This window comes from Ranitomeya variabilis, chromosome 1 (genome assembly GCF_051348905.1).
Source record: "Ranitomeya variabilis isolate aRanVar5 chromosome 1, aRanVar5.hap1, whole genome shotgun sequence".
Classification (NCBI taxonomy): Eukaryota; Metazoa; Chordata; class Amphibia; order Anura; family Dendrobatidae; genus Ranitomeya; species Ranitomeya variabilis.
The window spans coordinates 997,020,935-997,043,758 of NC_135232.1; the positions used below are offsets into that span (position 1 = coordinate 997,020,935).

Genomic DNA, 22,824 nt, shown 5'->3' on the forward strand with positions numbered 1-22,824 from the left:
GCCCCAGCTTACATACCTGAAGCCAAATTTAAGCACCTGAGAAAGCGGACACTCCTTGTGTTCAGATTTGACATACATTTTTCACGGACAATAATTGACAGGTAACAAAAGAAACCTCATTACCAAGTGAACTTTCACAAAGTTCACTTACAACTATGAGGCAATCAAATGGTACTGGAATAAGGAGGACACATCTCCACAGAGGCTGAAGAATAGTCCATTTTACCAGAGGTCCGTTGACTGGACCTGCTAATCTTTGCAGTACTCAGTTTCTCACTGACACGGCTGCTCCATCATCTTCTGGGGCTTCCCATCAGGCTATGGCTGCACATGCTGCTGCTCGGTGTGTAGCTCCATCCTTCCTGGAGAGGACAGCTGGAGCATGGAAGCGCTCACCCGGTGGACTTTCCGCACCTAAATGCAGGACCTGCGCTACTGCCAGCTCCTACAGGTCTCGTCCGGTACATCCCGGAAGATCCGGGTCACTTGGCTCCTGCGTTGCATTATCCAGTGTGCCTCCTGACATGCACACATATCAAACCCACCAGAGCTGGCCATCACTGCCCGAGGAATGCCGCTCATGTGCGCCCGCACACAAGCTTAAGTCCCCTGGACCCACTATGGTGCTGACAGGGACCCTGCACTGGCCGAGGAAGAGAGGGGACCGCTGCCCAAGGCAGCCCGTCAGGCCTGGGAAAGGATCAAATTCTTCCATCATCTATCTTCAGGTGCACCAACCCTTCTAAGAAGTTCCCCTGTAAAGAATATTAAACCAACCGAGGTGGTGGAGAGGCGCCGCTTTTATTCTCTAGATTTCCTGTTCGTGAAGGGCAGATTCCCTCTCTAAGGTGGTGCTGTCATGAGAGGTTTGGTTGCCAGTCAGTGTGTGGCTTTAGATCTTCTAGTCGGGTAGAGTATTTTAGCAATAGCTAACTTCGCCTGGGGAGATCCTCCCACCTTGCTTGTCAATCCTAACGCACAGGTTTTTGCACCAAATGTGATTTGAGTATTTAACACTTCTGCTATTAATCTTCCAACCCCCCCAGCTCCACCAGTCATGCTCATAACATGTAACTCAGGGCCCCTGCAAAGCGGATGACAGTCATCCGTTAGTCGCATTCTATACAATACTTTGGGGGTCCTATAAACTCTTAACTAAAAACGGTTGAGACCTTCTCTGTGACATCCAAAACCAAGAAAATACGAATGGCACTTGGAAGCGCACTTTACTCACAGGTATCACAGGGTGGACTCTGAATCATGGACACGTTGCAGTGATATGATCACACTGTTGAAGGTGCTTGCTGAAGAAAACACATGGAAAAAGTCCCATTGAGAAGAAAAATAGCAGCAACACTGCAGATGTTTGTGATAAATATCCTTAGTCCTTTCTCAACGAGTTTCATGGACAAGGTGATACGGGCAGGACAAGTGCAGGAAAGACAGACAGGACGACGGCCATTTCCCGTTATTCACGCTCCCACAGGTCCAGAACCTTCTCCGTGTCATGTTTATTAAAAGCAACAGGAGATTCTCGTATCTATTCCCATTCCTCTGTACAGGAAAGATATATATCTTGGTTCCGTGTTAGACAATAGATAAAAAAAATATTTAGAATTGAGAGTCCTCAGTGGTTGATACCTTTTAATGGCTAACTAAAAAGCTGGTAATAAATTGCAAGCTTTCCAGACTACTCCAGTCTCTTCATCAGGCACAGACTAAAGCAAATTCTGAAGAATCACATATTTTATACACAATACAGAACTTTCATTATGGGAGAGTGATAAATAGTTGTGTCCATAAATATTGGAAAGTTCCTAGATTAGGAGTGAATGTTTTGTTGTCTTATGATTGGGGTCTGGTTCTGTTATGATGTGTTATGCAGTGACGCTCAGGTCAGAGGGAGCGATGACGTTGTTAGTCCGCATCCTCTGCCTGAATGTTAGTGCAGGGGACGTGGAAGACACAGCGGCATCGGTGAGAATTGCAAGTGCCGGGGGCCTGAGCGACGAGAGGTATGTCTTTTTTTTTTTTTTTTTTTTTTAATCGCAGCAACAGCATATGGGGCAAATATCTTTATGGAGCATCTTATGGGGCCATATTCAACATTTGTGCAGCACTATATGGGGCAAATATCTTATGGGGCCATATTCAACGTTTATGCAGCATTATGACAATAATACGACATGGAACAGAAAGGAGTTAAAGGACAGAGTAATAGACAAATTTTGTCGTACTCCACATTTAAAAAAAAAATGATTATTTTTAGCATTTTATGCTGAATATTTGTAAATTGTCTTGTCGAAAATATTTCAGAGTAGAAAAATGACGACATTTGCACTCATCCTGCAGGGGCTGAATATACCAGATATATAGTATGTGCTGCTAGTAAGAGAAAGGGGAAACAGATTTACCGTACATTCTAAATCAAGACTTCCTACAGAACAGTTTCTTTTGATGACCTAATTTTTCTTGTCTGAGTAACCTTTCTTTGCAGCATCCAGAAAAATAAGTAATTAACTCCTAGGATTTTTAGAGCAGCATGTGTTGAAGTCCATGGTCATTTTTGCATCAATTTGTATGGTATTTTCTTCCTAAACTCAAACATACGCAACTTACTAAATCTTTTTTATAAATATCATGACATTTAGATCTATCAGAGTATAGCGTGTTGCTCTGCTAATGCTGGCAAATTTGTCAGCTCTCCCGTTCCTTAATGTTAGAAATTGCAGATGAGATGATTGGAAGTAGGGGTATAGAAGGGAGAAAGAACATAAATGCTAAGGGAGGGCAGAGAAAAGACTGTAGAGAGGAAGACAACACACATTAGGGGGATATAAATGCAGAATTTGAAGAAAAAAAAAAAAGGGGGGGGCGGCGGCGGCGTTACTAGGTACTAAAAATACAGAGTGCCCAAACTTTTGCATTGGTCCATTTTCCCTTTTTTAATTTTTAAAATGTCTATATTTTTGGCCAAAATACAAAAGGAGACATGTCAACTTTAGGCCTTTTAGAGATCAACTTACTTACGGTAATTGTTCACAGCAGTAAGTTTGACTAGGGATGCCCACATTTTTACATGCCACTGAAGCACCAGTCTTGTGCTGATAAATGAGATCAAGAACAGAAGCAACCAGGTCACGCAGACCTCACATCCAGCATATAGCAAGTACAAGAAAAACTATATGGCTCAGTTTTTAAGGTGGTTTCATCACTAGGCTAAATGTTGTGCAGCTAGGACACTTCTAACCCATCAAGAAATTTCTGAAGGTGTCCTTTGGTACTAAGACATTAGCAGTGAGTTGCCAGTTGGGCTTCACCAGTTACATATTAATAAGCCTTGGGCAACTAAGACCCTGCCACCACTGTTCTTCCTTAAACCACTTTTGCTATACTGAAGACCTGCTGCTTTGAAGATGCTGTGGCCCATTTATCTAGCCTCACTGGCCCGTCTCATAATTACTCTGATACTTACCCTTTCCGGCTTCCAATAGACTGGGATGGCTTGTAATCTGTATAGATCGTATGCAATCCGGGTGTAACCTGTAGAAAAGGGTCTGCCATCCCATGTACAAAATGGTCAGACCGCAGGTTATTGCAAATGCTATTCATTTTTAATTTGGCTGCAAAAAAAAAAATAAAAAATAGTTTTTACATTCCTAAATTTTCAGTCAAGGTCATCTTGTAAGTAGTAAGCGCAGCAGTACACTTCTTTCTCAGGTCAGAATGTCACCGAATCATTACACTTACAGACTTCAGACACAAGGTGACAATTTTATTACAAAACTATTTTATAGCATAATTCAGATCACAATTAATGTTGCATATTTGTTCTCGGTGTTCTCATGCATTATGTGGCTAGACGGTTGACATTCTCTTTACTTCGGTTTGCCAGGTGAGATTCAATTATTTCTGCAAATAAATCCCGTTTCAGAAGCTTGTATGCAAGGGGCAAAAGTTGGCCAGCAACTTTGTGAAAGTACTGAAAAACAAAAGCAGAAGAAAATGAGGTTTTGAAACCAGCACTCCCATCGTGGTAATAAAGTAGTAACAGCCCATCACTGCTTATTATATTCTACTAGATGGTGGCCCGATTCTAACGCATCGGGGATTCCAGAATATGTATGTAGTTTATGTATGAAGATTTAAGAATAATGCAATGAATACACAGGATTTTCCAGGTAAAATATATACATTATCAGTGAAGCGGTGTTTTAATCCCGCGCCAATATCACTGATTGGTCACGGCCAATCAGCGAAGCGTGGTTCAAATCCCACGCCAATTCGCAGCCGGACTGCGCCTGTCACTGATTGTCGCGGGCAGCTGGCGAGACCAATCAGCGACATGGGATTTCCGTTACAGACAAAATTAGACGATTATATAGTAGATACCCGATGCGTTAGAATCAGGTCACCATCTAGTATTCGTATAAACATTGGTGCTTACATTTATGTTTTAACCCATTGGACACTGCCATTTTTTTTTTCTCCTGTCTTTAATAAAGTTTTGACTCTTAGAAGTCATCCATCGCTGTATGACAGCTTGTTTTCTACAGGATGACTTAGTCTTCAGATACGCCATTTATTTTACCATATGATAAACGGGAAAATTTTTATTCTCTCCCTCACACACTGTCCACCATGTTATCCTCGTTCTAGTATATGCATATAGTTTATTTATAAACGCTGATTGGTCGAGGCCGGGCACGACCAATCAGCAACGCGGGATTTCAGTTACAAACAGAGATAGATATTTTATTATATGTCTGTCTAAGGTCCACTTCCGTCTGTTTGTTTCTCTGTCACAGAAATCGTGCGTTGCTGATTTGTTGCGGTTGGCTGGGCGCAACCAATCGGCGACAGGCACAGTCCGGCCATGAATTGGCCCCTCCCTACTCCCCTCCAGTTAGTGCCCCCTCCATACTCCCCCCAAACATACAATCGGCATGAACATAGTACGAATATGCCAAATTAGGATTTGGCGATCATTTTCCGAACAATCGCTCATCTCTAGTTAATACCACTGATTAGCTGGCTTACTTTGTGCCAGAAAATTGTGCCAACATTTTCATATATCAGGCAATGCCTCCTAATTACTGATGAGCGAGTGTACTCGTTGCTCGGGTTTTCTCGAGCATGCTAGGGTGATCTCAGAGTATTTGTGACTGCTTGGAGACTTAGTTTTTTTGATGCAGCTGCATGATTTATGGCTGCTAGCCAGCCTGAGTACATGTGGGGGTTGCCTGGTTGTTAGGGAATCCCCACATGTATTCAGGCTATTCAAATTATGCAGCTGTGGTGAGAAAACAATCTCCAAGCACTCACAAATACTCGGAGACCACCGAAGCAACGAGTATACTCGCTCATCACTACTATATAACAAACACAATGTGGTGCAAAGCACATTAAACAGATTTTTGGCACACATTGCTCCTCAGCCATTTAGCTTAGTATCAAATTGTGTTGAGTTTGCTTACTTACATGTGATCCATAACAAAACAGGTCGATTCCCAGCTCGTACCCCATACCGTAATCGCACTCATCATTTGCAAACTGAACAAACGTGATCATTTCCTGAATGGGAGCAAAAGCTTTCATTCGCTTCTCATCATCAGAGGCTTCTACTATGGCTTTACAAATCTTCTTTAGGTTTCCTTTAAGCAATAAAAATAAAATTATTCACTACATTCAACCCTTATAATAAAGGGGTTGTTCAGCCCAGTGAAAATTGTAGGCAACTACGGTAGCTTGCCGAATCCTAACCATATGTATTTGGCACACAACTAGAAGTTGGCTCCACTCACCATTTTGAGTGGTCATCCCATGACCCCAAGTATGTAACTGCAGTAACGGGTCGATTAGCTTCTTCACTTCTCTCACTCATCTACTCCAGTGGCAGCAAACCTATAGCACACGTGCCAGAGGGGGCACGCAATCTCCTCGGGACTATGCCACCACCATTCTGCTCAGCCCCCCTCATAACTAGCACTCTGACCACTCTCCTCTGCACGCACGCAGTCCCATCAGGTCACGCATCCTCCCATCAGTCTGAGCGCAGGATGAGGAGAGTGGCAGCGCTAGTGCCCACAGGTAGGATTAAGAAACCAAATTAGCATTGGAACGGGCAGAAGTGAGTAGTTACCATATATACTCATGCATAAGCAGAGTTTTTCACCACGTTACTTTGTGCTGAAAACGCCCCCGCTTGGCTTATACACGAGTCATTGTCCCAGAAGATGGCAGGGGAGGGGGAGCGGCAGAGCAGCGGGTCACAGGAGTCGGCAGCTGTGCCTGCTGCTAAAGAGAAATTAATTTTCTCTGCACTGGCAGCGAATATTCATTTCTCTTATAGGGATCAACCTTAAACCCGTATGACGTACTATCCCGTCGAGGTGGGCCCGTGTGACCACCGATGGTGTAGTATGTCATAGCGATCGGCCGTGCTCACGGGGGGGGAGCGCGGCCGGGTGTCAGCTGACTATCGCATCTGACATCCGGCACTATGTGCCAGGAGCGGTCACGGAATACCCTCGGCACATTGTGCTCAAACATGATCGCAGTGTTCCGGCGGCATAGGGAAGCATCGCGCAGGGAGGGGGCTCCCTGCGTGCTTCCCTGAGACCCTCGGTACAAGGCGATGTTGCTCACCTTGTACTGAGCGTCTCCTCCCTGCAAGCCCCGGATCCAAAATGGCCCAGGGCTGCATCCGGGTCCTGCAGGGAGGTTACATAGTTACATAGTTATTAACCCCTTCCCGACATGTGACGGTATAGTACGTCACATGTCGGGACCCCCGCTTTGATGTGCGCTCCGGCGGTGAGCGCACATCAAAGTCGCGACATGTCAGCTGTTTTTTACAGCTGACATGTGCGCGCAATAGCGGCGGGTGAAATCGCGATCACCCGCCGCTATTAACTAGTTAAATGCCGCTGTCAAACTCAGACAGCGGCATTTAACTACCGCATCCGGCCGTGCGGCCGGATATGAGCGCATCGCCGACCCCCGTCACATGATCGGGGGTCGGCGATGTGTCAGGAAGGTAACCATAGAGGTCCTTGAGACCTCTATGGTTACTGATTGCCGGTGGCTGTGAGCGCCCCCCTGTGGTCGGCGCTCACAGCACACCTGCAAATCTGCTGTGTAGCAGCGATCTTATGATCACTGCTGCATAGCAGAGCCGATCGGGCTGTGCCTGCTTCTAGCCTCCCATGGAGGCTATAGAAGCATGGCAAAAGTAAAAAAAAAAAGTTTTTAAAAATGTGAAAAAAATAAAAAAAATATAAAAGTTTAAATCACCCCCCTTTCGCCCCAATCAAAATAAATCAATAAAAAAAAAACCCAACCTACACATATTTGGTATCGCCGCGTTCAGAATCGCCCGATCTATCAATAAAAAAAAGCATTAACCTGATCGCTAAATGGCGTAATGAGAAAAAAATTCGAAACGCCAGATTTACGTTTTTTTGGTCGCCACGACATTGCATTAAAATGCAATAACGGGCGATCAAAAGAACGTATCTACACCAAAATGCTATCATTAAAAACGCCAGCTCGGCACGCAAAAAATAAGCCCTCACCTGACCCCAGATCACGAAAAATGGAGACGCTACGAGTATCGGAAAATGGCGCAATTTTGTTTTGTTTTGTTTTTTGCAAAGTTTGGAATTTTTTTTCACCACTTAGGTGAAAAATAACCTAGTCATGTTAGGTGTCTATAAACTCGTAGTGACCTGGAGAATCATAATGGCAGGTCAGTTTTAGCATTTAGTGAACCTAGCAAAATAGGCAAGCAAAAAACAAGTGTGGGATTGCACTTTTTTTGCAATTTCACTGCACTTGGAATTTTTTTCCCGTTTTCTAGTACACGACATGCTAAAACCAATGATGTTGTTCAAAAGTACAACTCGTCCCGCAAAAAATAAGCCCTCACATGGCCAAATTGACGGAAAAATAAAAAAGTTATGGCTCTGGGAAGGAGGGTAGCGAAAAACGAAAATGGAAAAACGGAAAAAGCTCCGGGGGTGAAGGGGTTAAGGTTGAAGGAAGACTTTAAGTCCATCTAGTTCAACCCATAGCCTAACATGCCCTAACATGTTGATCCAGGGGAAGGCAAAAAAACCCCATGTGGTAAGAGTAAGCTCCACCATGGGGAAAAAAATTCCTTCCCGACCCCACATACGGCAATCAGACTAGTTCCCTGGATCAACGCCTTATCAAGGAATCTAATATATATACCCTGTAACATTATACTTTTCAAGAAAGGTATCCAGTCCCCTCTTAAATTTAAGTAATGAATCACTCATTACAACATCATACGGCAGAGAGTTCCATAGTCTCACTGCTCTCACAGTAAAGAATCCGCGTCTGTTATTATGCTTAAACCTTCTTTCCTCCAGACGTAGAGGATGCCCCCTTGTCCCTGGCACCGGTCTATGATTAAAAAGATCATCAGAAAGTTCTTTGTACTGTCCCCTCATATTTATACATTAACATAAGATCACCCCTTAGCCTTCGTTTTTCCAAACTAAATAGCCCCAAGTGTAATAACCTATCTTGGTATTGCAGACCCCCCAGTCCTCTAATAACCTTGGTCGCTCTTCTCTGCACCCGCTCCAGTTCAGCTATGTCTTTCTTAGAATACTGTGCACAGTTCTGGTCTCCTATATATAAGTGTGGTCGCACTAGTGACTTGTATAGAGATAAAATTATGTTCTCCTCATGAGCATCTATGCCTCTTTTAATGCATCCCATTATTTTATTTGCCTTTGTAGCAGCTGCCTGACTCTGGCCACTGAATATGAGTTTGTCATCCACCCATACACCCAGGTCTTTCATTGACGGTTTTGCCCAGAGTTTTAGAATTAAGCACATAGTTATACATCTTATTATTTCTACCCAAGTGCATGACCTTACATTTATCCCCATTAAAGCTCATTTGCCATTTATCAGCCCGAGCTTCTAGTTTACATAAATCATCCTGTAATATAAAATTGTCCTCCTCTGTATTGATTACCCTGCAGAGTTTAGTGTCATCTGCAAATATTGAAATTCTACTCTGAATGCCCCCTACAAGGTCATTAATAAATATGTTAAAAAGAAGAGGGCCCAATACTGACCCCTGTGGTACCCCACTACTAACCGCGACCCAGTCCGAGTGTGCTCCATTAATAACCACCCTTTGTTTCCTATCCCTGAGCCAGCTCTCAACCCACTTGCACATATTTTCCCCTATCCCCATTATTCTCATTTTATGCATCAACCTTTTGTGTGGCACCGTATCAAAAGCTTCTGAAAAGTCCATATACACTACATCTACTGGGTTCCCTTGGTCCAGTCCGGAACTTGCCTCTTCATAGAAGCTGATCAAATTAGTCTGACATGAACGGTCCCTAGTAAACCCGTGCTGATACTGGGTCATGAGGTTATTCCTCTTCAGATACTCCAGTATAGCATCCCTTAGGATGCCCTCCAGGATTTTACCCACAGTAGAGGTTAAGCTTACTGGCCTATAAGTTCCGAGTTCAGTTTTTGTCCCCTTTTTGAATATTGGCACCACATTTGCTATACGCCAGTCCTGTGGTACAGACCCTGTTATTATGGACTCTTTAAAGATTAAAAATAATGGTCTATCAATGACTGTACTTAATTCCTGCAGTACTCGGGGGTGTATCCCATCCGGGCCCGGAGATTTGTCAATTTTTGTGATTTTTAGACGCCACCGTACTTCCTGCTGGGTTAAGCAGGTAACATTTAATTGGGAATTTTTATCACTAGTCATATTGGCTGCCATGGGATTTTCTTTTGTAAATACTGATGAAAAAAAGTAATTTAGCATATTGGCTTTTTCCTCATCCTCCATTTCCCCCAGACTATTTTTAAGGGGGCCAACACTTTCATTTTTTAGTTTCTTACTGTTTATGTAGTTAAAGAATATTTTGGGATTATTTTTATTCTCTCTGGCAATGAGTCTCTCTGTCTCAATCTTTGCTACCTTGATTTGCTTTTTACAGAATTTAATTTTTTGTATTTAATGCCTCCTCACTACCTAGTTCCTTTAATTCTCTAAATGCTTTCTTTGTCACTTATTGCGCCCCTTACAGCTCTATTTAGCCATATTGGTTTCCTCCTATTTCTAGTATGTTTATTCCCATACGGTATATACTGTGCACAGGTCTTATCCAGGATGCTAATAAACGTCTCCCATTTTCTTTGTGTATTTTTAGGTCTCAGGATATCGTCCCAGTTAATTGCACCAAGATCCTCTCTCATCCGTTGGAAATTTGCCCTCCTGAAGTTTAGTGTCCTTGTCACCCCTCTACTACACATCTTATTAAAGGAGACATGAAAACTTATTATTTTGTGATCACTATTCCCCAAGTGACCCCCAACCCTTATATTTGATATGCGGTCTGGCCTGTTGGTTAATATTAGGTCTAGCAGTGCCCCCTTTCTTGTTGGGTCCTGAACCAGTTGTGAAAGGTAATTGTCTCTCAGTTGTCAAAAACCGATTACCTTTACTGGAACTGCAGGTTTCTGTTCCCCAATCTATTTCAGGGTAGTTGAAGTCCCCCATAATAATGACTTCTCCCTGAGTCGCAGCTTCATCTATTTGCTTTACGAGAATGTTCTCCATTGCTTCCATTATTTTTGGAGATTTATAACAAACCCCTATCAGTAATTTATTATTTTTTCCCCCTCCCCTTATCTCCACCCACAGGGACTCTACATTTTCATTAGATTCACCTATATTATCACGCAGGATGGGTTTTAAGGTCGATTTTACATACAGACACACCCCACCCCCTCACTTATCTGTACGGTCATTTCTGAACAGGCTATAGCCCTGCAAGTTAACAGCCCAGTCATGGCTCTCATCCAGCCATGTTTCAGATATCCCCACCATGTCATAATTATGTTCCAACAACATTAGTTCTAATTCGTCCATTTTGTTGGCGAGGCTTCTGGCATTAGTATACATGCACTTGATGTTCCTCTCTGTACCTCTATTCTTTCTTAAATTACTAACTGTTCTAACCCCACCCCCCATGCCACCCCCAACTTCCTTATTCGTGCCCAGGTCTCTATCTGCACTATCTTCCCCTCCTATAAAATGAATACCCTCCCCCCCCCAATCCCTAGTTTAAACACTCCTCCAACCTTCTAGCCATTTTCTCCCCCAGCACAGCTGCACCTTCCCCATTGAGGTGCAGCCCGTCCCTAGCGTAGAGCCTGTAGCCAACTGAGAAGTCGGCCCAGTTCTGCAGGAACCCAAACCCCTCCTTCCTACACCAATTCTTGAGCCACTTATTAACCTCCCTAATCTCCCGTTGCCTCTCTGGCGTGGCACGTGGTACAGGCAGTATTTCGGAAAATACCACGTTGGAGGTCCTTGCTTTCAGCTTGCAGCCTAATTCCCTGAAATCATCTTTAAGGACCTTCCACCTACCTCTAACTTTGTCATTTGTGCCAATGTGCACCATGACCGCTGGGTCCTCACCAGCCCCTCCCAGTAATCTGTTCACCCGATCAGCAATGTGTTGGACTCGAGCGCCAGGTAGGCAGCACACCGTTCGACGATCCCTGTCTTTGTGACAGATTGCCCTATCTGTTCCCCTAATAATTGAGTCCCCCACTACCAGCACCTGTCTGGCCTGCCCTGCTCTCCTATTTCCCTCCTTACTGGAGCAGTCACTCCTCCGGCTTTCAGAGGACGTGCCTGGCTGCAGCAGTGCTACCCCTGTACTGGTACCCCCCTCATCTGCCAACTTAGCAAACTTATTGGGGTGAGCCAGATCAGGACTAGCCTCCCTGGCACTCTTCCCTCTACCCCGCTTTCTGAATGTCACCCAGCTACCTACTTCACTGTCCTGCAGCTCCATCCTACCATCCCCCTCCTCATCTATCCCATTGAGCGTCTGCTCAGTGAGCAGAAGACTCCTCTCCATATTGTCTATGGATCTCAGTGTTGCCAGCTGCACATTTAGATCCAGAATCTGGGATTCCAAATGCACAACGTGCTCACATCTCGCACAGCAGTATGCACCCTCAACCGGCTGATCAAGGACTGCATACATGTGGCAAGATGTGCACTGGATGGCATTAACAATAGTGGAGCACATTTCCTAATGGGGATTGCACCACACAGAAACGTTAAATAAAAAATAAATACAAGTATTAATTAAAAACAGACAGCAATTCCTCCCTTGGAAACTCCCTGATTCCAAAGTCACTGAATCACAAGTCACACTTACTGCCGTCCACACTTACGCTCAGGTCACACTCAGCTCGCTCACACTCAGCTCGCTCACACTCGCTATGCTGAAGATTTATAGATATTTTTTTTTCTCTCTATTTCCCTTCAACAACAAGCCACCTTGCTGTTCAAATGCACTTCCAAAAAGGCTCAGAGCAGGCGCTGGTAAACCAGGAGTAGGGCACCTCAGATCGCTGATCTGACACAGTGCTCTGCAAAGTGTCAGATCAGCGATCTGACCCTATAGTGTGATGTCCCCCCTGGGGCAACGTTATAAAGTTAAAAAAAAAACAAACACTTAGATGTGTAGAAAATAAAAAAAATAAATATTCCTAAATAAAGAAAAAAAAAAAAAGTATTATATATATATATATATATATATATATATATATATATATATATATATATATATATATATATATATATATATATATATATATATATATATATATATATATATTTCCCATGAATACATTCCTTTATCTAAATAATAATAATATAAGTCAAATGGCGCTCCTTCCCCTCCGAGCTCTGCAATGCGCCCAAACAGTGGTTTACCCCCACATATGGGGTATCGGGGTACTCGGGACAAGTTGTACAACAACTTTTGTTGTCCATTTTCTCCTGTTACCCTTGGTAAAATAAAACAAAATTGGAGCTGAAGTAAATTTTGCGCGAATAAAAAAAAAAAAGAAAAAGAAAATGAACATTTAATTTTTTTAACATTCAAAAAATTCCTGTGAAACATCTGAAGGGTTAATAAACTTCTTGAATGTGGTTTTGGGCACCTTGAGGGGGTGCAGTTTTTAGAATGGTGTCACACTTGGTTATTTTCTATCATATAGACCCCTCAAAATGACTTCAAATGTGATGTGGTCCCTAAAAAAAACCAAAAAAAAAAACCAAAGTGTTGTAAAAATGAGATTGCTGGTCAACTTTTAACTCTTAGGGCTTGTGCACACGCTGCGGATTCCATTGCAGAATTTTCCGCAGCAGATTTGATAAATCCGCAGTGCAAAACCGAGAAATTGCTGGTCAACTTTTAACCCTTATAACTCCCTAACAAAAAATTTTGTTTCCAAAATTGTGCTGATGTAAAGTAGACATGTGGGAAATGTTATTTATTAAGTATTTTGTGTGACATACCGTATTTTTCTGACCATAAGACATTTTTTTTCCTCCAAATTTGGGAGGAAACTGTGGGTGCGTCTTATGGTAGGGATGTAGCATGTAGGGAGGGGGGCAGCAGTGAGTGGGATTGCACTGTTATCCCACTTCAGGAGGCAGAAAAATGTCCCCACTGCTGGGAATCAGCGCTGGGGAAATCATGTGGTCCCGATGATTAAGTGCAGTGAATATTCATTAGCTACTCCCTGTCCACCTATCAGCTGAGCGGTGAGCCGGGAGCAGCAAATGAATACTGCACTTAAGCAGGGACACACATGGTTTCCTCAGCGCTGATTCCTGCAGCAGCTGGGGAGATCTGTGTGTCCGGGGGAGGAGGAGGAGGCAGCAGCAGGGTCCGGGGGAGAGGAGATCGCTGCGTATCTTCCTGGGCTGGAGCTGAGTGCTGTGCAGTGTGCACAAGGAGGACCTGTGATGATGTCAGAAGTGGGCTGGAGCATCACATGGCAGCACAGAGCCCTCCCTCTTCTTGACATCATCACAGGTCCTTCAGACTCCAACACTAGAATCTGCTGGCTTCCATTACCTGTGCTGTGGAAAGGCAACAAGAGGGAGGGCTCTGTGTGTGCAGTCATGGGATGCTTTTACCTCACCACAGGCTGGCTGCCACAATTAAGAGGTTAGTCTTTCCAAAACACAATAAAGCACTCCGCCACTCCTTTAGTGAACTATAACTCCCAGCATGTCATACGATCTGCAGGACATGCTGGGAGTTATAGTTCTCCCATGGGATTTTAAAGCAGCACTCGTGTGTTATTTTGCAGTGCTGGAGTGGTGGAGTGGTGCTTTCAATATAAGCCCTGTGCCCCCATTCTTATACTCACCCTCCAGCATCTTCATATAGTACTTCACAGACACCCCACTGGTCCCGCAGCTTCCAACATAATATACTATTATATATAGTAACACCACATATAATAGTATGTTATTAAATATTTTACCAAATTTTTTTGCTTCAAATATTTTTTTCCACCTCTAAAACCTAGGTGCGCCTTATAGTCCGGTGCGTCTTATAGTCCGAAAAATACGGTAGTTCTGTGATTTAAGGGCATAAAAATTCAAAGTTGGAAAATTTTCAAAATTTTAGCCAAATTTCCTTTTTTTCGCAAATAAACGCAGGTAATATCAAAGAAATTTTACCACTATCATGAAGTACAATATGTCTCGAGAAAACAATGTCAGAATCACCGGGATTCGTTGAAGCGTTCCAGAGTTAAAACATCAAAAGGACAGTGGTCAGAATTGTAAAAATTGGCCTGGTCATTAACGTGCAAATCACCCTCGGGGCTTAAGGGGTTCAGTAGTAAATTTTATTAAACGTGGTAATACAAAAAGGCAAAGCAAGACACAGTTAAAACCATTTAATAACACCAATATGGCTAGATGGGCCATTAGAAAGTCTCCTCAAGGCAATGAAAGGAACAAGTAATTCATAAGACCCAAGGGACAGGACATGGTAACCCACTATTGCATTTCGACCATCTTGATATACCTTCTCATGATCTTACTTTTTTCCCCCATGCGTTAGGACACCAGGCTCAGACTCTTTGATTGGGATATGGTTATCGCATGCACGTTTGTTACGTAATATGATGGCTGTAAGGCACCTGATCATTTGGCTAGCAGTGTATAGGTGTTGGATTTAACCTTTGGCCTTTCAGGTGTGCATGCACCATGTTGTATTGGATGAGTTCCATTACAATCATTTTCTGTGTGCCTGGCTGCAACATGTGGGTCACTTCAGTATAGGATGTACTCTTTCATGGTGTCCACTGGGTCAGTTGGCAGCAAATTGGAGGTGTTCATTTTCATCTGACCGGGGAATTCCACGTGTACACTCATTTTTTGTCCTGTACAAGTTATGAATTACTTGTTCCTTTCATTGCCTTGAGGAGACTTTCTAATGGCCCATCTAGCCATATTGGTGTTTTAAATGGTTTTAACTGACTTGCTTTGCCATTTTGTATTACCACGTTTAATAAAATTTACTATTTAAGGTTGATCCCAGTAGTTTGCATATCTTTTCTCTTGCCTTTTTTTTTTTTTTTTTTTTTACTACCTATTTATAAGCATATGGTTGATCCCTAATCTGTATATTTGTGCGATGCCCGCTATTCTCTTTTTTGCACATTTCTCCCATAGGGCACACAGTTACAGCCCCTGGCGTCAAGCAGTTGCCAGGCTAACATGGGTGCCCGCTCAGTAAGGTAATGAATATTCACCTCTCCACTCCTATAGGCATGGAGAGAGGGGATATTCATTACCGTAATGACCAGGAACACGTAATCGCTTGGCCACAGATGCTGATGGCAAAGGAACAAGATGCTGCAAGGGCACGCAGGGAAAGTAAGTAGGATTTTTTTTTGGTTGTTTTTAAATGCTTTTCTCATGGTGGCCACGCAGGCAAGGACGGGGACGAGGAGCCACACATACTAGAATAGGTATTAGGGGACAATGCATACACTGCTTATACTCGAGTCAATAAGTTTTCCATTACTGCTGTTACATATCATATTATTCCACTATCATTCCAAAAGTTAAGAGTTTTGATAAGGAAAAACTTCCTCAATTGTACATTTTTTTTTTTTTTTTTTTTTTTAACAAATATCAAGGCTGGCCTGCATCTTTCTGCAAGCTTTTAACTTTGGCCCTCTATGTGCAAGTTTGAAATCCCGGCCTTAAAGGGTTTGTTCTATGATAATGGGTTACAATTGCAAAGAGGTTGTAGAAAAAAAAAAAAAAAAAACCTTAGCAATTTTACTTTTGATTAACTCCTTTCTGCCAGCTGACGGAATAGTACGTCAGCTGGCAGATTCCCTGCTTTGAGGTGGGCTCCGGCAGTGAACCCACCTCAAAGCCGCGACATGTCAGCTGTACAAAACAGCTGACGTGCGCGCAGTGAGCGCGAGTGGAATTGCGATTCGCCCGCGCCCATTAACTAGTTAAATGCCGCTGTCAAGCGCTGACAGCGGCATTTAACTAGCGCTCCCGGCCGCGCGGCCAGAAGTGCTCGCACCGCTGACCCCTGTCACATGATCGGGGGTCAGCGGTGCATTGCCATAACAACCAGAGGTCTCCTTGAGACCTCTATGGTTGTTGATGGCCGATTGCTTTGAGCTCCACCCTGTGGTTGGCGCTCAAAGTACACCACCATTTCTACTACATAGAGGTGATCTGTACTTCACCTCTATGTAGCAGAGGCGATCGAGTTGTGCATGCTTCTAGCCTCCTATGGAGGCTATTGAAGCATGCCAAAATAAAAAAAAAAAAAAGTTTAAAAATATAAAAAAAATACATAAAAGTTCAAATCACCCCCCTTTCGCCCCAATCAAAATAAAACAATTAAAAAAAAAATCAAACATACACATATTTGGTATTGCCGCGTTCAGAATCGACCGATCTATCAATAAAAACAAAGGATTAACCTGACCGCTAAATGGCGTAGCGAGAAAAAAAATCAAAACACCAAAATTACGTTTTTTTGGTCGCCGCGACATTGCACTAAAATGCAATAACGGGCGATCAAAAGAACGTATCTACACCAAAATGGTATCATTAAAAACGCCAGCTTGGCACGCAAAAAATAAGCCCTCACCTGACCCCAGATCACGAATCGCGCAAATTTTTTTTTTTACCAAACTTTAGGTTATTTTTTATCTAAGTGGTGAAAAAAAATTCCAGACATGTTAGGTGTCTATATATTGGCAGGTCAGTTTTAACATTTATTGAACCTAGCAAAAAAGCCAAACAAAAAACAAGTGAGATTGCACTTTTTTTGCAATTTCATCACACTTGGAATTTTTTTCCTGTTTTCCGTTACACGGCATGGTAAAACCAATGGTATCGTTCAAAACTACATCTCGTCCTGCAAAAAATAAGCCCTCACATGGCCATATTGACGGAAAAATTAAAAAAGTTATGGCTCTGGGAAGGATGGGAGCGAAAAACGAAAACCGCTCCGGGGATGAAGGGGTTAAAAATCCTCTCCATTCTCAACAGACCTTCACTACAATTGGTGGCTAGTATCTTCGGTTTGGAATGCAGCACTTACAAGCTCTTTGTTATTGACTATAGCGCGCTAAGGCTGGTTTCACACTAGCGTTCGGCAGGGTTGCGGATGGCAGCCTTCTTCCTCCGTTAAGCCCCGCCCACTGCCGCACCTCTTCCTTCAGCTCTGCCTACGTCTGAATGCGTCCTGCATACCCCATCTTTAACATTGGGTACACAGGCCATGCGGATGTATGCCGATTCCATTCCAGAATGCTGTAGATAAGCCCCTGATGCCGGTGGGCTTAGCTCCCCTTCGATTTTGGGGGTGACAGGTTCTCTAAGTCTTTCATTGTTTCCAAACCCTGAAGCAGTAAACAGCAGCTTCTACGTCGTCTGAAAAAGACATGTGCACATAGCCTAATTGGGTTCTGTAATAAAACTAATAAATGTGACAAAGCAAATAAGACTCCTCTGCGGTACCCATATATGTATTAGTAGAAAAAGATTGGTCATTTTAAATTACAGTTTCTATTATGGATGCAGGTACCAATAACCAAGGAATTAGAGGTCTTCCCAACACCTAAAAGATTTGAGTAGTTCAGTAGAATTTTAACACACCCATCATGGCAATCTCAAGTCAAAGGCTGTTGTGCTGCTCCTGTGACCCTACACAACCTGTCATGGGTATGAAGAGAGACTGCGGGGGGGGGGGGGGGGGGACCATTTACCATCCGTCTCAGACAATTCTCTGTATCCAACATCAGTCTTCTTATCCACAGGGACAACCAAACCGGCACCGTGGAATGACTTTGTCACCACCTAATACAAATAGGGGAAACATCAGATACCCACTTTCACTGATACATGGAGTACATCAATGCCAAGTTAAATAACTATTTTTTAAGCCAGTGGTGTCTCATTTTCATTGAGTGTCACATCAGCATTTTGTTTGCCTTCAAAAGGGCCATTTGTTTTTAACTGTAAGACTGTATACATGTAACAACTTCTTAACATACTGTTATATATAACCTGAGACACCATCCGTATTTACTGACCTATTGTAAATAACACAGAACGCCAGCAGCCGATTGTCTTCTCCGATTCGGTTCTAGGATGTATTAAGAGAAGCATAGAGTCCAGATCACATGAAGTAATTACCCCCCTTTGTTCCTCCTTGGTCAGAGCTCATTGGGAATACTGTGTCCAGTTCTGGACACATGAAAAAAAACCCCAAAAAAAACAAAACCTTTTTTGCGAGGTGATAAATGAATGGCACTGACTGCCACGAGAGGTGAGGAGCTCTCCTTCAATGGAAGTCTTCGAAACAGGCTGGAAAGACATCTGTCTGAGATGGTTTAGTGAGTCCTGCATTGAGCAGAGGGTTGGACACGATGACCCCGTAGGTCCCTTCCAACTCTAACATTCTATAATTTTATGCAATGCAGATGTTGTATTTTGATGTAAGTGATGTGAAAAGGTACCAAGGCAGTCATTTAACTTTTTAAGTCTAATTGCTTAAAATGAATAAAATAGCATTTTAGTGATTACACAGTACTTATAAACAGGTCCAGTCCCGCACCTCAGGTCGGGATCTGCCAAATGCCAAAGTAGGATAACAATGTTTGTCAAATAAATCACGGCCATCTATGGACTTCTAAAGTTAGGGATTATAGAGAATCTGTCAGTAGGATCAACTATCCTAAGCAGTTTATATGGGCATGCAGGTCATAGGAAGCCTGCATAAAATCTCTCTCCATCTGCAATCAGATGTCGTATTACATATAAGAAAAACGTGGATTTCTGTGCAAGTGAGCTGTTTAGGACTATGGGCCAGACTGATCTGCATGAGAATCTGCCTCCAGAGCTTGTTTTTAATAAAAGGGAGAGTTACCAGTGTAAGACATGTAACAGTATAGTATAATTAAACTTTGTCTCCTTACAAACATTTGCTGCAGCTCTCACAGCTCTGCTGTATTACAACCCTGTCTGCATGTGAGATTGAAGCTGAAGATGAGAGGAGCCTGTAGATGTGTCAGTTATAATCACACACAGCTCTACAGTGAGATCAGCCATTACATAACATGCTGGTAATGGCCCCTTTTATTAAAAATAATATCTGGAGGCAGATTCTCATGCAGATCAGCGTCCAGACCATAGCTTGGAACAGCTCATTTACATATGTGATAAACATGTACATCTCTGAAACAACATCAGATCACAGATATGTATCATTTTATTCAGCTTCCCATGACCTACATGGCCATATAAATGGGTTGGGGACATTGATTTTACTGACAGATTCCCTTTAGCAGTAAGGCGAGTATGAACCATTAACGATGAAGCGTAGAAGACCAACCTTCTTGTCCCTCTGTTTCATGGATGCAGTCTTCTGTTCCAGCGAGTACCCCAGATCACTTGCCGCTGCTATCAGTTTCTCCACCAAATCTTTCACCAGGTTTGCGGTCTTTTTATCAGAAATTTCCTTCAGCTTTTTCACTGCAAACTGACTGAGTAATAAAAGGTAGTTATTTATATAGATTCCATAATGTAAAGGCAGTAAGACCATGTCCTGTGTAAAATGGAAAGGGTTTTGGGTACATACTATACTAATACAAGTTTTTTCCTGTCCCCCACAACAAAAAGGGTGGAAAGGGGGACTTCTTAGTGGTCTACAAGATAAATAAAGTACCATATATACTTGAGTATAAGCCAACCCCCCTAATTTTGTCACAAAAAACTGGGAAAACTTAACTCGAGTATAAGCCTAGGGTGGGAAATGCAGCAGCTACCGGTAAATGTCAAAAGTAAAAATAGATACCAATAAAAGTAAAATTGAGACATCAGTAAGTTAAGTGTTTATGAATATCCATATTGAATCAGGAGCCCCATATAATGCGCCATAGTTTATGATGGCCCCATAAGATGCTCCACATTAAAATATGCCCCATATAATCCTGCATAAAGGTTAATAATGGCCCTATAAGATGCTCCATAGACACATTTGCCCAATATAATGCTGCAGAAATGTTGATTATGGCCCCATAAGATGCTCCATAAAGATATTTGGCCCATATAGTGCTGCACAAACGTTAATGATGATCCATAAAGATATTTGCCCCATATAATGCACCACAAACATTGATTATGGCCCCATAAGATGCTCCATACAGACACTTGCCCCATTTGCTGTTGCTGCGATAAAAAAAATAGATTACATACTCACCTATCAGTCGCTCAGGCCCCCGGCACTTTCAATATTCACCTGACTTCGTTCCAGCGCTGCTCCATCTTCAGCACTGACGTTCAGGCAGAGGGCGCGCACTAACCACACCGCACCCTCTGACCTGTGCGTCACTGCAGAAGACGGAGCGGTGCCTGGAACGGGAAGCAGGTGAATATCGCGCAGCGCTCCCCCTCCCCATTATACTCACCTGCTCCTGGCGCGGTGCAGTCCCTGCTTCCCCGGCGCCGCAGCTTCTTCCTGTACTGAGCGGTCACCGCTACCTATGGGAGGTGGAGCTGCATATTCATTACTGTAATGAGCGGTACCATGTGACCGCTCAGTACAGGAAGAAGCTGGGGAGCCAGGGACCGCGCCAGGATTAGGTGAGTATTATTAGACAGCCCCCACTCCCCCTCCCCTGCCGACTCCTGGGTATGATTCGAGTATAAGCTGAGAGGGGCACTTTCAGCAGAAAAAAAAAAAAAAATGGGCTGAAAAATCGGCTTATACGCAAGTATATACGGTAGGAATATTTTGCTCTGTAACCAATGAATAATAGAGGTAGACACTTACTTGACGGCAGAGAACACATTATCTCCAGTCGCAGTGATCAGGCATCCTTTAACAGCATCATTGGAGCCCAGGAACGCAGGCAATTCTTCTGGAGAGTCTCTGGAATGAGACAGGACTTCATTTACACAGTATGCTTTACATACAGTGTGTCCATACAGTAAGCCGACATCCCTCATATTATACCATAAAGGGGTCTCTTGATGTAGCTTCAGGAGCAGCCTGCTCCCAGGTTACGGCTTTGCATGGGTTGGCATGTTCCTAACTGGAGAGTGGCACGGTCACGCTGTTGGTCCAAATTGTGCCCTCTACCAGATTGATGAAGGCAGCTTTACTTCAGCAGCATGGCAGAAGTGCAGGGAGGCAGAGGCACATCAGATCCAGAAAGCTTGGCTGCAGCTCCTGTAACGAGCTCCATCCCTGGGTAAGTGGCCAGGCCAGTGGCTAGTAAGCCAGCAGTGACCGTACACTATAAGGGTATGTGTCCACATTCAGGATTGCATCAGGATTTGGTCAGGATTTTATGCAGGTAAAATCCTGACCAAATCTGCACCTGAGGTCACTGGCCTTTCACCTGCGTTGTCCTTGCGTTGTTTCAGCAATGTAAGGACATGCTGCGTTCTGAAAAGACGTGCCGCATGTCCGTTTCCGCGGGTCTGCCGCATGCATCTTAATGCATAGTGGAGACGGGATTTCATGAAATCCACTCCACTATGCTGTAACATCTGGACACTGCGTATTTGACGCTGCGGCTCTACGCATCGTCAAACACGCAGTGTTTCCTGAACGTGGAAACATACCCTTAGATTAAAAATCCCTTTGTATTCTAAAACACAGGATTTCCAATAAGAGATACATTTCTAAATAGCTTGTTTTAACAAGTACTTAGGAATTTAAGACAAGCCCTTTAATGCCTTCATAACCAGGAAAGTTCCATTTTGCCCCCCATCTTCCAAGAGTCAACTTTATTTTGTTCATTTATCAACCCAGCTGTATAAAGGCGGTGGGCAGAGTTGTAGCTTGGAATTACAACATTCACCTTTATCATAAGTGGATTTTTTTTCCCCATTTTTTCATTACACGTGTTAAAATAGTGAGAAAAAAAGAAATACTAAAAATTCACCCTCTGTTTTTTTAGGTTTTCCTTTTACAGTATTCATAACATTACCCAGCAGTATGATTCTTCAACAGTACAAGCTGTCTTTAAAATGTTATACTTCTATATACATCTAATATATAATTGCCTAGAATACTACTTCCTGCAATTTGTGGCAATGTCCGGAGCTAAGTGACGTCACCAGTGTCCTACCCCCAGGCAGAGCACAGGGGCCCCAGGCAGAGCACACACCACAGCGGAGGCCGAGGGTCCCGGCCCCGCCCACCACAGCGGAGGCCGAGGGTCCCGGCCCCGCCCACCACAGCGGAGGCCGAGGGTCCCGGCCCCGCCCACCACAGCGGAGGCCGAGGGTCCCCGCCCACCACAGCGGAGGCCGAGGGTCCCCGCCCACCACAGCGGAGGCCGAGGGTCCCCGCCCACCACAGCGGAGGCCGAGGGTCCCCGCCCACCACAGCGGAGGCCGAGGGTCCCCGCCCACCACAGCGG

The 22,824-nt window shown here is 43.6% G+C and overlaps 1 protein-coding gene across 1 annotated transcript in view; it reads right to left on the reverse strand.

Moving 5' to 3' along the window:
- Nucleotides 1–3,760: 3,760 nt before the first annotated feature.
- Nucleotides 3,761–22,824, reverse strand: part of HPF1 (histone PARylation factor 1) — a 37,026-nt gene continuing 17,962 nt past the window's right edge. The window contains exons 4-8 of the mRNA XM_077279498.1: nucleotides 21,225–21,323; nucleotides 19,785–19,935; nucleotides 18,157–18,247; nucleotides 5,482–5,654; nucleotides 3,761–3,982 (exon numbers count right to left, since the gene is read on the reverse strand). Coding sequence (XP_077135613.1) covers nucleotides 3,851–3,982; nucleotides 5,482–5,654; nucleotides 18,157–18,247; nucleotides 19,785–19,935; nucleotides 21,225–21,323 — 646 coding nt within the window. The 3' untranslated portion in view covers nucleotides 3,761–3,850. The remainder of the gene's footprint in view (nucleotides 3,983–5,481; nucleotides 5,655–18,156; nucleotides 18,248–19,784; nucleotides 19,936–21,224; nucleotides 21,324–22,824) is intronic.